General features: G+C 36.9%; 2 protein-coding genes across 3 annotated transcripts; one reads left to right on the top strand and one right to left on the bottom strand.

Annotated features, from left to right (window-relative positions):
* Positions 1-2,824: 2,824 nt before the first annotated feature.
* mrpl54 (mitochondrial ribosomal protein L54) lies at positions 2,825-5,731 on the bottom strand. 2 transcript variants are annotated; one of them, XM_007240119.4, is made up of 3 exons: positions 5,542-5,731; positions 3,437-3,593; positions 2,825-3,349 (listed from the first exon to the last, which is right to left on the bottom strand). In XM_007240119.4, the coding sequence occupies exons 1-3, from the start codon at positions 5,672-5,674 to the stop codon at positions 3,217-3,219; spliced, it is 423 nt and encodes a 140-aa protein (XP_007240181.1). In that variant the 5' UTR covers positions 5,675-5,731; the 3' UTR covers positions 2,825-3,216. The 2 variants fall into 2 exon arrangements, with proteins under 2 accessions (XP_007240181.1, XP_007240180.1); XM_007240118.4 differs by having other exon boundaries at positions 3,437-3,596; positions 5,542-5,727.
* A 772-nt stretch (positions 5,732-6,503) lies between these two features.
* fam32a (family with sequence similarity 32 member A) lies at positions 6,504-9,006 on the top strand. Its single transcript, XM_007240120.4, has 4 exons — positions 6,504-6,656; positions 7,601-7,742; positions 7,900-7,953; positions 8,520-9,006. The coding sequence occupies exons 1-4, from the start codon at positions 6,583-6,585 to the stop codon at positions 8,586-8,588; spliced, it is 339 nt and encodes a 112-aa protein (XP_007240182.3). The 5' UTR covers positions 6,504-6,582; the 3' UTR covers positions 8,589-9,006.
* The last annotated feature ends 7,077 nt before the right edge of the window (positions 9,007-16,083 follow it).

Raw genomic sequence — 16,083 nt, 5'->3', positions numbered from 1 at the left:
TGCCACGCCCTCATTCATACAACTGGGCGTGGCAGATTTTAAAGGAGCCAATTTATCAAAAAAATAGACTTTTTCTCCTCAAACATTATAAGGCACACCAGATTATAAGGCGCACTATCAATAAACATCTATTTATCTATCTGGTCTATTTTCATACATAAGGCACACAGAATTATTGGGCGCATTATGCAACACTAGTAAGGAACAGGGGGTCACCATGTTTCCCTTCTAATTAAGCTGGTCTCACCAGTGGGAGGCGAGGGCTTATGGAGTGAATGTTGTGCTACGTAAAAAAAAGTTTAAAAGTTATACGTAAAAATAAATAAATAAATAAAATCTGCAATTAATATTTTAAAAATCAAAAGGACACATCGTATGTTACAAATTCAAAAGAGAAAAAATATATAGCAAATATATATTTTCAAATATACTTGGTTACCTTTTGTCCTTTGCCGTTATTTGAAAATTATTTCCGTTTAAATTTTGGGCGAAAAAGAAGCAAACGAGGGATTACAGAAGCAAACATCATTGACAGAAAAATACCCCCCCCCCCCCAAAAAAAATACACAAAAACAAAAGCAAAGACAAACTGAAATAGTTTTTAAACAACAGCAAAGGATAATAAAGTAGCCAAATATACTTAAAAATATATTTGCTATATATTTTTTCTCATTTGAATTTGCAACATACAATTTTTCCTTTTGATTCTTAAAATTATGATTGCGGATTTTTACTTTTGGCACAAAATTCACTCCACAAGGCCTGTAAAGCTAAATGAAGTTAACAAAACTGTAATTCTTAAAAAAAAAAAAAAAAGTGCTAATTGTTAATCTAAACAGATTTCTCTCCTGAGAACGTTTTATTTGGGTGAGTAAAGTGCTTCCGTTTATATACCCACCTAAGGCTGGGTGCAACAGCATGCAGTTAGCGACTAATGTTGCCAGACAGAGCTACACTGAGGAATCCTGTGTGTTCCAGTAAGCCAGGGCGATAGCTAGTGGTTCGTCCCACATAGCTTGTTTTAACACGGTAAACACACAGACTACAGGCCAAAATACTAGCCTCTGAAAGGTGAAAGAGCTAGCGCTTAGCGCTGTGGTTAGTGGGTAATGCTAATGCTGCTCTAGAGTGCTAGTCGAGGTTAGCAGCACGGTACAGGCCGATAATGCTCACCTATGAATAGCAAAAAGAGCTAGCGCTTAGCACGGCTAGAGGCTAATGCTAATACTGCTCCAGTCTCTGTGCTGGAAAACTAAAGTGAAACTCCTGTACAACGCTGCAATTCTATGTGTTGGCTTTACTATTCCTTACAACCTGACTGGTAAAATTCATACATAAGTCACACCGGAATATCAGATGCACTGACGATTTTTGGGAAAAATAAAAGATTTTAAGTGCGCCTTATGGTGTGAAAAATACTGTAGATATTTTATAGTCTGGATGACTTCAGAATTAATTTACAATGTAGGAAACTTTTGACTGGTATGTCCAAATGTTTGTGGACACCACAGTTTGGACAGAGATTAAAACTAAGGTCATCCAAACTATGTGAAACATATGGAATTCTTTAGCAAACAAAAAAGTGTTAAACAAACCAGAATAAGTTTTATATTTTAGATTCCTCAAAATAAGCACCTCTTGCTTAGATGACAGCTTTGAACAGCTTGACTGGATTTTCTCAGTCAGCCTTATTTTTTACTAGAAATGGCTTTTAGTTAACAGTTGTGTTGAACTTATCAAAATTAATTACTTACATTTCTTGTCTCTTAAAGTGTTTAAGAGCACCAGTTGTAAAGTTGTGAAGAGGTAGAGTTGGTATACAGTGACAATACAGCCATATTTAAACGTTCCAATCCACATTATGGCAAAAGCTACACAATTGAACGATTTCAAGAAATAAATCCAATCCAAAAATTTTCAAAAACTTTTCGAAAACTATCCCAACTTTATATCTGGCCTAATACTCCACCCCTTGACAACTGCAGACAACTTCAATTGGAACTAGATCAACAGTGTTATTGACTCTCAGAAGTTTTATTGTTATGGCTGATCAGTGTAATTTGAGTAGGAATACAATTCTGCTCAAAAATGAAAGTTGCTGCTTTCCAGTGGGATAATCTGATGAATTATCATTTTTATTGTAACAGGGGAATTCCAGGAGTAATGTTGGGAAACACTGTACTGAAAGGGAAGAAGGCAGCACAGCAATGACACTCAGAGATGAATCACCTGACTGGGGTGAAAGGCCCTGGGTTCCCCTTTTCTGATGTAACATTATGTAGTATTACAGGCTCATATCCTCCAGAGATCTGGCTTTTTAAATGTGCCCACTGGAGTAGATATAAACTCTAGTGCCAAAAGTATTCACTCATTCAGGTGTTTCTATCACTTGGTTTGGCGGTTGGCAGGAGAACGGTACTTGTCTTACTGCATTGTGCCAGATATAAAGTTTGGTGTAGGGGGGGATTATGGTGTGGGGGTTATTTTTCAGGACTTGTGTTTCAGTGAAAGGAAGTCTTAATGCTTCACATTAAAAAGTGATTTTAGACAAATTCATGCTCCTAACATTGTGGGAACAGTTTAAGAGCGAGCCTTTCCTGTTCCAACATTTCAAGGTCCATAAAGACATGGATGAGTAAGTTTGGTGTGGAAGAACTACATGATGTAAGAAAAATCTTTAGTCCACTTAGTCACTAAACTGCAAAGTGAAACCAAAACAAACTGGACCAGAATGTACAATAAACAATGTTATAAACACACAAATCTCAATGCAAACTCTAGTCCAGACATTCAAATGTTCAATAAAAATCTCAAGAGACATGAATCTTTTTAGGAATATTTATTTTTAAGAGAGCAAATGTTGATCAATCCTGGCTTGTGTAACTGAGCTTCATAAACAGTTCAAAAGTCCAGGCCTGTCCAATAAAGGACAACTAAAGTTCCTGCTGGACAAGCTTCCACTTCTGTCCAAGTTTATACAGCTTAGTGAAAAATCCACCATTGTGAAATACAACCAGTGCACTACCAAATACTGCACGCTATCACAGGTACTTGTGGTCTTGACATTGCAGATTTACAGGAAGCTGAAATCCAGACATGTTTTGGGGAAAGTAGTGGAACGCTCAACGAGGAACCAAATTCCTAAAATCAGCCAGTTCCTTTCCACCAAGAGTCACTTAAATCCTGGTCTTATCAGGGCGTGTAGCTCTTTGTCTCTCAGAACTTTTTACCCTTGTGTAATCTGTTAAACCGCCATATGTTCTCCTTTCGTAGACGTTTCCAGTATTCGTGACTCTCTGAATCCATTTCTTCCAGTTTTTTGGCAGGGCCAAGGTTCAGCTGAAACAGCCTGGAGAAGAACAAAGAAAGTAAAAGACATTAGTAAAATGTAGATGTTGATCTCAATATGTGGAAAAAAGTTTGTTCATGTTCCTACCATTCTGGATATTCATCTTTGGGTTTAATTGGCGGATCTTCACCCTGTTTGAAGATGTTTACTCCTACAGCATGCGATACGAGTTTCTCTGGATCTTTGCACACCTCTGGACCCTTCTGCACATCCTTCATCATGCCTTTTCCCTTCCCTTTAGCAGCTGCTAAAGTCACAACACAAAACGAAACATCAATTAAACAGACCCAGTATATTTAAGAAACAAGTGCGAATGCTGTTTGTTTTTACTGCTTTGGAAAACCGATTCAATGGAATAACCATACATTTATTTTCCTGGAATTATATAAAAAATACCTTTTATAAGTAAAAATCCTATTAAAGATAACTATACAATTAAGGCTGAGTATGATTTAAAGATTTTTAATAGCAGTATGGTACATTTTCTTTTTAAATACCTTACCACCTTTTTTTGCGATAGCTTTTACTAAATTGCAACCAAAAAAATATAAACAATTAGCATGGTTTATTTAGTGCAAAAACAAACAGCATTACTTTAACTGCTTATATATATATTTACCAAAACAAATTACTGGATGCATTTCAGTTTAAGAGTTCTTTTTAAGGAATATCAGTATTAGATTGGCAAAATTAAATTAGTGGGGTGAATTAAAATCATGCTAGTAACAGTGTAGTGTGGTTTAGGTCTGGCATACTATATCATTTTTACTGTATTTTAATATCTCAGAGTAAAGAGTGAGAGAGAAGGAGAGACAGCACAAATGAGAGCGAGAGAGAGACAGTATGAGGAAACTGATCGCATCATCCAAAACGTCACTGTATAACGTCTTATGTCCGTTTGCTTTCTTTTTTTTTTTTTAGTAATTTTTACAAAAATAATTTTAGTTGCCAAATTTTTTTGAGCATCACCACTAATTAAAATATATTGGTTATGCCCTATATACAGTGTAGATCTGTAATATGATTTTGACTACTCAAAAACACTGGTAAAAAGAATGAGATTTCATGTTAATCAATGGTAAAAATTAGGGCAAGATATTTTAGCCCGAAATGACATAACCTCTCCAAACCATCATTGACCACCATCAGTAAATTTTGCATTTCATTTGGATATCAAGGGATCAGAGTGGAGAGACAAACAGTCCAAACTGCTTGAGGTCTAGTGTGAAGTTTCCACAATTAATGATGGTTTGAAGAGACATGTAACCCGCTGGTGTTGATCCACTGTTTTATCAAGTCCAAAGTCAGTGCAGTGTTTTCCCAGAAAATCTCTTGACAACTTTTTTTTGAAGATGCGAAATTTCATTTTCCAGCAGGACTTCCAGCAGACACACTCCCCACATTGGGGAAGCTGAACTGCTTAACTTTTTTGCATCAGGAGTGGCATAAAGTTATTCAAAGGCAGTGTGTAAGACTGGTGGAGGAGAACATGCCAAGATGCATGAATGACTGTGATTAAAAAACAGGGTTATTCCCCCAAATATTGATTTCTGAACTCTAAACATGAACTATGAATATGAACTTGTTTTCTTTGCATTATTTGAGGTCTGAAAGCTCTGCATCTTTTTTTATATTATTTTAGCCATTTCTCATTTTCTGCGAATTATTATTTTTTATTTTATTTGGGAGAAATGTTGTCTGTAGTTTATAGAATAAAAACTACATTCATATTACTCAATGATATACCTAAAAATAGCAAAATCAGAGAAAACTTAAGTGGTCTCTTAGTTTTTTTTTTCAGAGCTATATATTGCAGCTAGGTTCCTAAAATGAAATTATACAGATCTAAAACTGCTAAAATCTTGAATGCATATTAATACTAGTCAAAAATATATTAAATATACTGCATAAGTGTTTCGTGGTTTAATTTTATAGCTGATTTCTGACATTTAAATATTTACTATTATTCAGTCTTTAGGATTTAGTCTTTATTAGTAATCGGTGAGCTTGGTGAGTTAATGCCCGTATTTCTGGGAATATTTTAGGCTTAAACAGCTTTCTTTACCCTGCTGCTCTGTCTGTCTGACTGTATATGAACAGTAAACAGAACCCAAGGTCAGCACTGTCTCTCCTGCCTCTGAAACATCACTATACCACCAACTAACCCCTCATATTAAACAAACACCGCTTACCGACTTTCTTAGCGTATCCGCGAACACCCACTGAACCTCTCAGACCCGCTAGAGCACAGGTTTCTGCGTGTGAATTAAAAACACAGAGATTTAGAGCAGCTTTTACAGGATTCGTTAAACTCCTCAGCGCCATGGTTCATACAGCAGCCTGCCACCATGCTGTACAGCAGCTTCCGCCCAGCACTGAGCATGCGCGGTTTACAATTACGCGCACTCAAAACTGAAGCAAAATTATAAAAATCTGAATAAATATTTTTATTTAAAATACACATACGCAATATATAAATACACACTGCCTCGTGTATTACACTAAATAATAGGCGTTTTGTAAAGCATAAAAAAAATAAAGTCGGTGTTTGGAGATCCTGCTCACTCTATATCTTCCCCTATTATATAATGGACACCGCTAGAGGGAGCCAGCGAGTGAGTCTAAAATGAATGGGGTGAATAAAGCTAATGGCTAAAAACTCTTAAAAATAACCTAACTACTTTCCAGGATATTTCCTTAATCTTTGAAAGGAAAATATCGATTTTTTGCTAAACAACAAATAAAGTCTATCTATATATTTCCATTTTTCTTTAGCAAGCGAGTTTTAAAGGCGCTAGCATCACTGCTACTGTGTGTTGGCTGGATGCTGGAGGTTTTTTATGTTTATAACTGGAGTTTAAAAGCTTTAAGCTTAATGTCTCCTGGTACTAAGTAAAATAATAGCATGTGGCTATCTCCTAACATAACTGTGTTATAAAAAAAGTGAATCTGAAGCTGTATTGGCCAAACCTCTTTTACTCTGGATCATTTTAAACTTACATTTTATTTGTCTTTCCTTTTTTATGGGAATTCAATGAAAACCTTGTCAAGGAGTTATTATATATTTAATTTGATTTTTTAGTAGTTTAGCTCTATTCAAACCCATTCATTGAGGTCTCCCTCGTGGGCTCCTTCTACGGGTCAGCAGTAAAGTACTGTTATAACAGGCGGAAGTTGGTGATCTCTGTATAAACCGGCTGTGGTTCAGTCCTCAGTGCTGCTGTTTGGGGAAGATGGCTGAATACTCTGCGGTTCAGAAAGGTTCACTCAAGCTTAAAGGAGTTGGAGCCGTTTCAGCGGGGAAAAAGTAACGTGTTTTATTTTTTTAATGTATAAATAGCTGGAATAAATCGATGTGAGGTGGTTGTGTATTATAAACATGCATTTGTTCGACATTGTTAGCTGACTTTCGTCGCTAGCTAGCAGCTAACTGGCTAACATTGTCGTTTGTTTACTGATAGTTTTGTTCATTAGCTATCTAAATTAGCTTAGCTAGCGTTAATAATTGTTGTCACAGGTTTATTTAGGATTGTGTAGTGTACATAAAGCCTTCAGCTGCCGAATTAAAAGCCAAATTTCGGCTTCCTGGCCGTTTAATGGTTTCTAAATCGTGTGATAACTCTTTACGCACCATAGGTAACGTTAGTTAGTTAACGTAGCTAGCTAGGTCAGCGCCCCCAGTCTTAAAAACATTATGTAGCTTGGATAAGGACAGGTGTTTGAATTGTGTTTTTAGATACGTTTATCTCTTAAGAACAATTTTTTTGTCGTCTCAAAAATATGCTGTGTGTCTAGTCTTGAAGTGACAGAGTAGTGTTTTACACATACCACATTTAATTGTTATGCCCCCCAATATGTTAACATGTGTATATAAATAGTTATTAAGCTGTATAATATCCTCTGACTTTTGAGTCAGATTGCATGTTAATGGTATAATGGTAAAATCTGCATAAAAAAATATTACAGCTGAGACCACACTTTTTGACTCTGAAGTAAAAATTATTACAATGTAAAAGTACACAGTCTTTCAATAGACCTATTTTAACCCATAAGAGCCCAGACCCATTTCTGACTATTTAAAATGTGGCTGATAAGAATCCTAATGTAACACAAACTTGTTTTTTTTTCTTATTAGGTCATAATATGCATTTTTTGTAATCTCCAGCACTAACCCAACACTCCTACAGTCTGTAAATAAGGCAATATTTCAGGTTTTTGATTTAATGAATTAATGTGTGTGTTTGTTAACAGGAAAAAGAAGAAGGACAAGGAGAGAAAGCATCTGGAGGAGCAAGTGCTGACTGCTCAAAATGAAGAAGAGGAGACCAAGAAAGTTTATGTTGACAAAAGGACACCAGCCCAGTTAGCCTTCGACAAAATACAGGAGAAAAGAGTATGTGTATAACACTGATTTATTTATCATCCCTCTAAAAGAAGAGTCCAGTATAAAGTACTAGAATCTTCTTTGTATCAAAGAAACTTCTTGTTTTATTTTCCATAATTGTTAATTAAAAGTTCTGTTTTCTTCTCCTTCATTTTTTTTGTACCAGCAAATGGAACGGATTTTGAACAAAGCCTCCAAAACACACAAGCGGAGAGTTGAGGTAAGAGTGTGCTGTACTTCTTTGGGGCACTGCCAGATAGAGAGTAAGCCTGGTATTGCACTACACAGCATTTTAAATAAAAAAATTCCCAGTTAATGAAAATGTATTCTAAGACAAGGCTTACTCTCTGTTTGGGAAATCAACTCTTTGTGTATTAAATTTATGTCCAGTCAATACAGCTGCACTTTTTAAGTCTTCCACTAAGCTGGTGCATAAGGGCCAGTTTGAAAGTTGATGATACAGATGATATAAGGAAACTGGGTGGATGATTTTTATTTGTATTCTTTACTTGGAAGGTTACAAAATAGGTTTAATGAGTTTAAAGAGAGGCTCAATCCCATTTTACCCCTCGGCCCTACTATTTAGCCCTACCCCTCTGTTTTGTAACTTACTTGATCTTTATATTCACACACAAAATTTTATTCCATTTCAACAACTCCTTGGTGTGTTATATTTTCGTCAATAAGTGTAAAAAAATAAATAAATACATGTAAATCAGCTGTAAATAAAATGTTGCAACCTATTGACATTCTGTGGTAATAATGGCTGTCTTTTTCTTAATCAAGGAGTTCAACAGACATCTGGACACACTGACAGAGCATTACGACATTCCTAAAGTCAGCTGGACAAAATAACGAGGATCTCATGATGATGAACATCAGTGTGACGGTGGATTTCAACCACAGATGCCATTTTATTGTTGCTTCTTTTTTTTTTTGTTTTATTAAACAATCCCCCCCCCCCACATCTGTGAAGTGTTTATTGACTTTGCCACATGTCTGCCGATGCTCATATACACCATGTTTCATGTATCACCATGTACCATTTGTTGTACTCTCTGCTTTAACTTGGTAGAAGGGCATCCATCGTGATCAGTTTCTGATTTGAATTTGGGAAGAAGTTTGGAAGGAGTGTTATGATTATTGTTTTCTAAGTTTCTCTAAAAATGCCTGATTCATTGTACATTTTTCACTTTACAATTGCTATTAGAGTTTTTGGATGTAAAATGTAATATTTATACTTGCAGACTAATAAACTGTAGTACCACACAGAGTACAGTTTATGTTCTTTTTCAGAATACATTTGATTTTTTTTTTTATCAATATGATGCTGCTTCAGTCATAAATCCAATTAAAAGTGTGGATTCTGTTTTGTATTTTGCAGTTTAGTGTTTACAGGAGTTAAACTGTTTCTCCAATAATGTTTTATTGTTCTGCAAAGCCATAAATAAATACTGACTGTGTACAATTCTGAATCGATAGACAGCTGAACTTTTGAGCTGAGCTTTTCTTCAGCAGGGACAGGGAAGCTGGTCAGAGTTGATGAAAAGATGAATGGAGATAAATACATATGTGGAGAATCTTTTGTTCGAGTGGAGAGTAAACAGCTGGTCTGAAGTACATGAAAGAGCACAAAGATGCATGAATTCCGATTTGACCGTTCAGATTCATGTCGCATGATGTGAATAGATAGGACACTTATCTGATTTAGGACCAAATATGAAAGTGACTTAAATCTAATTAGTAAAAATCAGATCTGAGCCACGTTAAGCAAAAAGATCAGATTCGAGTCACTTCATCCTGGTAATGTGAATGCAGCCAAAATGTGAAAAAGTTCAAGGGGTATAAATACTTTTGCAAGCCATTATATATGATGGCCAACTGCACAGGCTTCAGACTGCAAGTACCCCTCTTCTTAAAACACCACTTATGGTGGAACAGCAGATGTCACTGTAAGATCTGTGTTGAACACAATGAATGCCATTCCCTGTGTAACCAGAGTGCAGTCACTGACAATAGGGGGCAGTATAGAGCTTTGTGAACCATAGACAGAATGACTTCAGGACTACAGGATTTTATTGGCCTATTCTTAGGCCTATTTCTCATTCCCATTTCTTTTAAAACTGTGTTTGGAGTGCAATCAAAATTTCCACATATTTTTAAGTTCATTAAGTTATTCTCGGCCGAATTAGAGCTGTACACGCTTCAGCAAGCATGCCTTCTCTCATATGTGCAGTAATGTAAACCACATCACTCAACATGTGTAATTACAGAGGGTACAGTAATAATTAGTACAGGCACGTGTGTGTTTTCTGTGCTAACTCACTCTATTACATGGGCCTAATCAGACTCAGTACAGCCTCAGTGTTTCTAAGGTTGTTTTTACACCTGTAGTTGGTTTCTATGGTCCGAATCAGTTGATGAGTTCCTTTACTTGGAGCGTTATCTCCCTATGTTTGGTTTGGTTTCACATAGGCATAAATCTAATCCTGAATGCACCAAAATGTGCCCCAAAAAAACTTGCAAGCACGTTGTCTCATCTGAATGTTCAGAGCTAGAAAGTAAGAAAGTAAATATAGCAAGAAGATTCTGTATTCCAGCATGTATATCTGTGCATTTTAGAGCTATTTAACACTGAATGCTGAAACACTGCGCTTTCAAACACAGTGTTTTTAATAGGATGTGCTGCGCAGAAGAGTGACACAGCTGTCAGCAGTGAATGCAGCACAGGCAGCACGTGTAAAAAGCATGGAGCAGAAGAGACAGTGCTTGTTCATAGCTGTGGTAATTAGCGTTATCTGGGTAATATATATAAGATTAAACTGCGCTCAAATAAAAGGAGTATATTTGATACCTCGGTCGGATCGAGACCAGATCATGTTCTTATCACAAGTGATAAGAACTCCAGAGTATATTTGGGAATGAAATGAGACCACATCCGCTTGAAGGTCTCAGTTTTTTTTTTGTTTTTGTTTTTTTTGTTTTCACACCTGCTCAATCAAACCGAACTAAGGGTATAAACAAACCTGAGTCCATTTTAACCCAACCAAATAGTGCTGGTGTGAAAATGCCCTTAATCTCGGTCCTGGCGCTCCTCTGCTTGGGTCATTAAGCTTTTTCCCTTCTCTTCCCAAGCCTGATTCGTCTAATCAGCCCATTAACAAAAGTGTGGGAGTGCCAGCTTCACAATACGAACGTAGCATGCACCAACACACGTTTCAATAAGCTTTATTATTTAGCAGGTCAGCATAAAGAAGCCTGCCTCAGACCCGGCCTCATGTCTACAGTACTCTCCAGTTTTAAACACACGGCAGACTAGCCCGCAGACTAGTCAACAGGAGATGAAGATGAAGCTTAAGCACATATCAACCCCCAACACAGTAATTTAGTGCATTCCATGAAACTCTGGCCTCCACTTCATCAAAGCAGCTCATGAGAACGTCTGAGGTTCCCTCAGCCAGAGCTCACACACGTCTTTAGCAAGGTTATAGAGTCTTGTAAGACAACATGCCTGGTCCGAACCGCCTTCTGATCACATATCCCAAGAGCCTTATTCCTTAGTCAGGACCAGGCCGTAAATTATTGTGGACCGTGTGCTCTGGTGAGAAGACTGACTGGGACCATGACTTAGTTCCTTTCCCCATATGGTTCTGATGACAAGACACAAGTTCTGATGTTATCTAGGCCTGAGCAGGCCATGTTGAATTGCTAATTCACTGTAACCCTTCGACATGGATTCGTTTAATCTCTAGAATTTATGGGATGAGTCGATGTTTGGTCAGTTAAAGATAACGAACCTTCCAAAATCAAAGCCGATTGGAGATCTACCAAGAGTGCCTCAAGGAGGGACAACCGGTGAGGCGGTGAAAGGGTCATGGGCGCTCAAGGCTCATTGATGTGATTCATGGTGGTCTTACCTCACAATGTATAGCTCTTTAAGGATCTGAGGTCTTGTGGAGTCCAGGCTTCGATAGGCCAAATCTGTACAAGTGGGAACTAAACAATTCTAGGTGGGTGATTGTAATTTTAAGGCTGATCTTTTACTGAGTCAAGTCAAAATAATAACTTGACTGAGGTAAGTGGAGCCAATAAATAATTGTTTTCGGTGTAGAACATAAGACTACTCAGCTAACAGAGAACATTATAAAAGTGTTTAGCAATGTTTTAAAAAGGTTCCACAAAGCTGAACCTGTAAAGTCATAGAAATAATGTTGCAGAAACTTCCTGAAAATGTATGATGCAATGATGTTCCCAGATAACTAGTATTTGCTGACATTTAAGTGACATTACCAGAACGTTTAAAAACATTCAGAACTCGAAAGAACATCCAGACAACTTGACATATTGATCACCTACGAACATTAACTGTAACTGTAACATTTAGAAAATGTTCTACTGACCAAAACTTGTTAACAGGGTAATATCATGTCCCACAAAAGCTAAAACATGCTGCATTGGGCTTTGGGATAAATAAAAAGAGTTTACAGAGTTAAATTTAACACTGTCCTGGATGACATATGGTCCCACTCTCTACAGTGCTAAAAAGGATATATTGTACCTTATCTATGGGTTATACAAAACATATTTATGAAGCACAAAACTTAGAAATTATTTGAAAATATTCCCATCTCCCTCATCTGCTGACTTGACTCAGACAGTAGGTACAGATCCCTCCATCAGACAAAGTCTGCTAGCTAATCCTGATGTCAGGCTTCGCTCCAACTCTGATCATTTACATTACTTAGCAAAGCGTATGATGGACGCTGTTCAGCCCCACTCACAAGATAACACCTCACAACCTTAACCAGTGTGAGCAGTCTCAAGCTGTGCCCTGAGGTAACACTTCAAGATGAATTTAAAAGCTGTTATCCCACGACATTTGGCATGACGCTGTATTAACCCCACTGGCTCTGGGGAGAATTATAAACATGATTTCCAGGAACTAGATAACGACTAATGAGTTTTCAAGGTAGTACTCAGGCCTTCCTCTTATTTGGCCAACACAGAGATTATCGTGATTATCAGCCTCACTCTGAATCATAACCATTGTTTATGCTGTTTAATTGAGCTGGAATCAAGCCCACCTTTACTGAGTGCAAGACAAGTTCAACACTATGATTAGTTCGGCTTGAGTCTAGACTGGGCCTAAATCAAGTCCTTGCAGACGTTTGAAACTGAGCTAAAATATATTAGTTGATCATGCCATAAAATTAAAACCACCAAGAGGTGAAGTGAATTGAAACAAGTGAACCTTGAAGAAAAGAAGAAATCTTATACCATTGAAAAGCCTATTAATTTCCCTTTTAAATGGAGCCACGTTTGTAAGAAACATGCATTTGTGGGATGAACACATTAAAAAGTTGCCCAATCCTCTCTGTTAATGCCGAACAGCTTATTCTGCCATTTACTTGTTTGGTGATTGATGATCTTCTTGGAGTGTAGTCTTCTAGGGATGCACACTTCATGGCATGTTTCTGACATCCCCCATTATATGGAACTTTTCCTTTATTATGTAGTTACTGGTACCAGGGCTCACTCCAAATAATAATAACGCTACTCCAACTTGGTTTAGAAAAAAACACCAGTTTAAAGTTGCCCAATCCCACAAGCCCTATCCAAATCAGCCAAACATGTCATGCTGATTCTTGGGGCAGCAGATACCTACTCACCACTGTAGCAGAGCCCATGCTAATAGGTGCACATCACAAGCATATGACTGGCAGCACCTGGGAATACCAGAAGAAGCTCAAAAGAAGTGTCAGTAGCAACAGCAAAATATGCTGTTTGGCAACGGAAGAAAATATCTGTCCATTTCTTTTAATACACAGTTTATTCTGCAATACATTATCTGTTTATTTTGTAATAACTTTTAACTGGCAATTTTAACTGGTAACTTATTATAGAATAAAATTATTATTTTATGAGAAAAATAGTAACATTTTCTTTCATTTTACACAAAATGTTTGGTGCCAGAAAATGTTTGTAAAACATAACATATGGAAAATTGACATTTTTTAATGACATTTTCTGGCGCCCCTGTTTTAACATAAAGATACACTACTGGTCAAAAATTTTAGAGCACCCCTATTTTTTTGCTTGTCCAGTATCCGTGCTGTATGCTACAAACAAGCTGCTGTTTTTTTATTTCCTCATCTTAGCAATGACTTTATTACTGCACTTCTCCTGAAACTGAGACTTAGTCCAAGGTTAAGCTGAGCTAAAAGCTGGTGGTGTTGCCATGTGGGTCAACCAGACTTGACTTTCTCATTTTTTGAGAGTTACATTTTCCACACTCTGGTTTCATCTGTAATTTCTTTAAAGAAAAGACTTATACTTTTAATAGTTACAGAGTAATCTGTGTTTCTGTGTGTTTTTCTAGTTATTATGATGAAAGTGTGAATGTGCTGTGTGTAAGTGTGTAAATGCTGCAGTAGAGAATGTTCCAAAACTGTTAAACTACAGATAAAAGGCTTTTAAAATCCAATTTTAAAGCTCGGTTTATTTTCATTGCTACTCACCAGGTGTCAGCTGTTAACCAGTAAACTGTTTGGTATTAATCACCCCCTCTTTTTTTAAACAATATATTATTTTTTTAACAATATCCTTTAACAATGTAAAATTTTTTTCAGTGTTTAGTTTTTAGCATCATTTAAGGCCCTGGAAGTTTCCTGCTAAATATTGTACACTGAATTTTGTATTATTTCTATTTATTAACAGGACCTGAAGAGATTAAAATAAAAAAATAAATAAATAAATAAAAAAGGGAAAAAGGGGGTGTTCCAAAATTGTTTTATAAAGATTTTTATTTAGTGTATATATGTTTTAAATCTGAAAATGCTGTTTCATTTCTCCTCCCTCACCCGTTAAGCGGCAGACACTCATCCTACACACGCAGCCTGAACACCCACCACCCAGGACGCTCGCCCCACCGCTCACAGCCTGTAATCAGCAGCCTGCAGCCGCAGACATAATGAAAGTTCAGTAAAGTGCGGTATTAGAGATGCAGTGAAGAGCAGGCCAGGCCTGGGTCAGCTGCAGTTTCACCTCAGATCTTTAACAGTGACACGCTGCTCTTACTTGCTTGATTACAGACAGAACACAGAGTCTTCTGCCCTCACAGATAAAACCTAGACCCAAACTAAAGCATTTTAAAGAGTCTCATCTTAATCTCTGCCGGGAAAAATGTTCAGGACCAGCCTCAGGACTTTCTAGCCCAGTTCGTTTCAGTGAAGGTCCAGATTGAGCTCCTGATGAAGCTGCAGATAAATTACACTCTAAAAAATACATTTATATGATTGAATTCATAATAATTATAATAATTTAATACATTTAATTTAACCAACACAGTTTTGTGTATCAGCTTTTTGTATTTTTCGCACCATAAGGCGCACCAGATTAAAAAGTGCACTATAAACGCTATTTTCATACATAAGGTGCACTGGAAGCTAAGTAAAAAAAACAACAACATTTTCTTTTAAAGTCAATCGAGCGTTCTGACGATTTTAAATGCGCCTTATAGTGTATTATTATTGTATCCTAAAATGGCAACTGTATAAGCGAGGTGATATATCAAAAATATCTATGAAAGTAAACATACATATGTGACATGTTTGAAAATAGACAGAAAAACGTGTCAACTGTAACGGAACTAAAGGTTTGGAGGATACGAACTGTTCGATTTGTATTCAGGAAAATTCATTAACATTAAAAAAGTTTTAATGTTCAAGTGACAATTTAATTATTTTTATTCATCTTATGTAGGCAGTTTTACTTAATATATTTTACATTTATTCTTTTACAGGGCAATTGTGCTCTGTGATGGCAAGCTGCATGACCAGGATTCGAAGCAGCGATCTCTTTATAACCACCACTCAGCGCCCCCAGACCTGTCAATTGTAGCACATTATTGCATAACACATTAAAACTATTTATTCATTTAGCTGAGGACCTAAATTCAAACTCACAGAGCCAGTTTTAGACAGACCCAGATTAAGCTTAAACCTAGACCAACAAGTATCTCCAATGGTGATTTAACATTGACATGGCCTATTATTCTAAAATGAGGCCTAATCATTGTTCAAGGAACTGACCCCTAGTGTTAGTTTAAGTCTTTAAAACCAGCCAGGATATTAAGAACTGTCTTGAAGCAAACTGAGAAGCGAAATGAGTGCAATAAATACACTGATACAGATGTTAATAAATGTGAGCCATGAATCTTTAACTAGATCCAGAACTGAGGTCAGTAATTGAAGTCTAGTTTGGCCGGTGTGATGAGCTGGACAGGGCTCGTGCCTAAAACCGTAAGAGTTACAGCCTGAGCTTTTAAACCTGTGCCTGTTATTAATCCTGA

Source organism: Astyanax mexicanus, chromosome 16, assembly GCF_023375975.1.
Source record: "Astyanax mexicanus isolate ESR-SI-001 chromosome 16, AstMex3_surface, whole genome shotgun sequence".
In the NCBI taxonomy this organism is placed as follows: domain Eukaryota; kingdom Metazoa; phylum Chordata; class Actinopteri; order Characiformes; family Acestrorhamphidae; genus Astyanax; species Astyanax mexicanus.
This window is presented reverse-complemented; position numbering and strand designations above follow the sequence as displayed.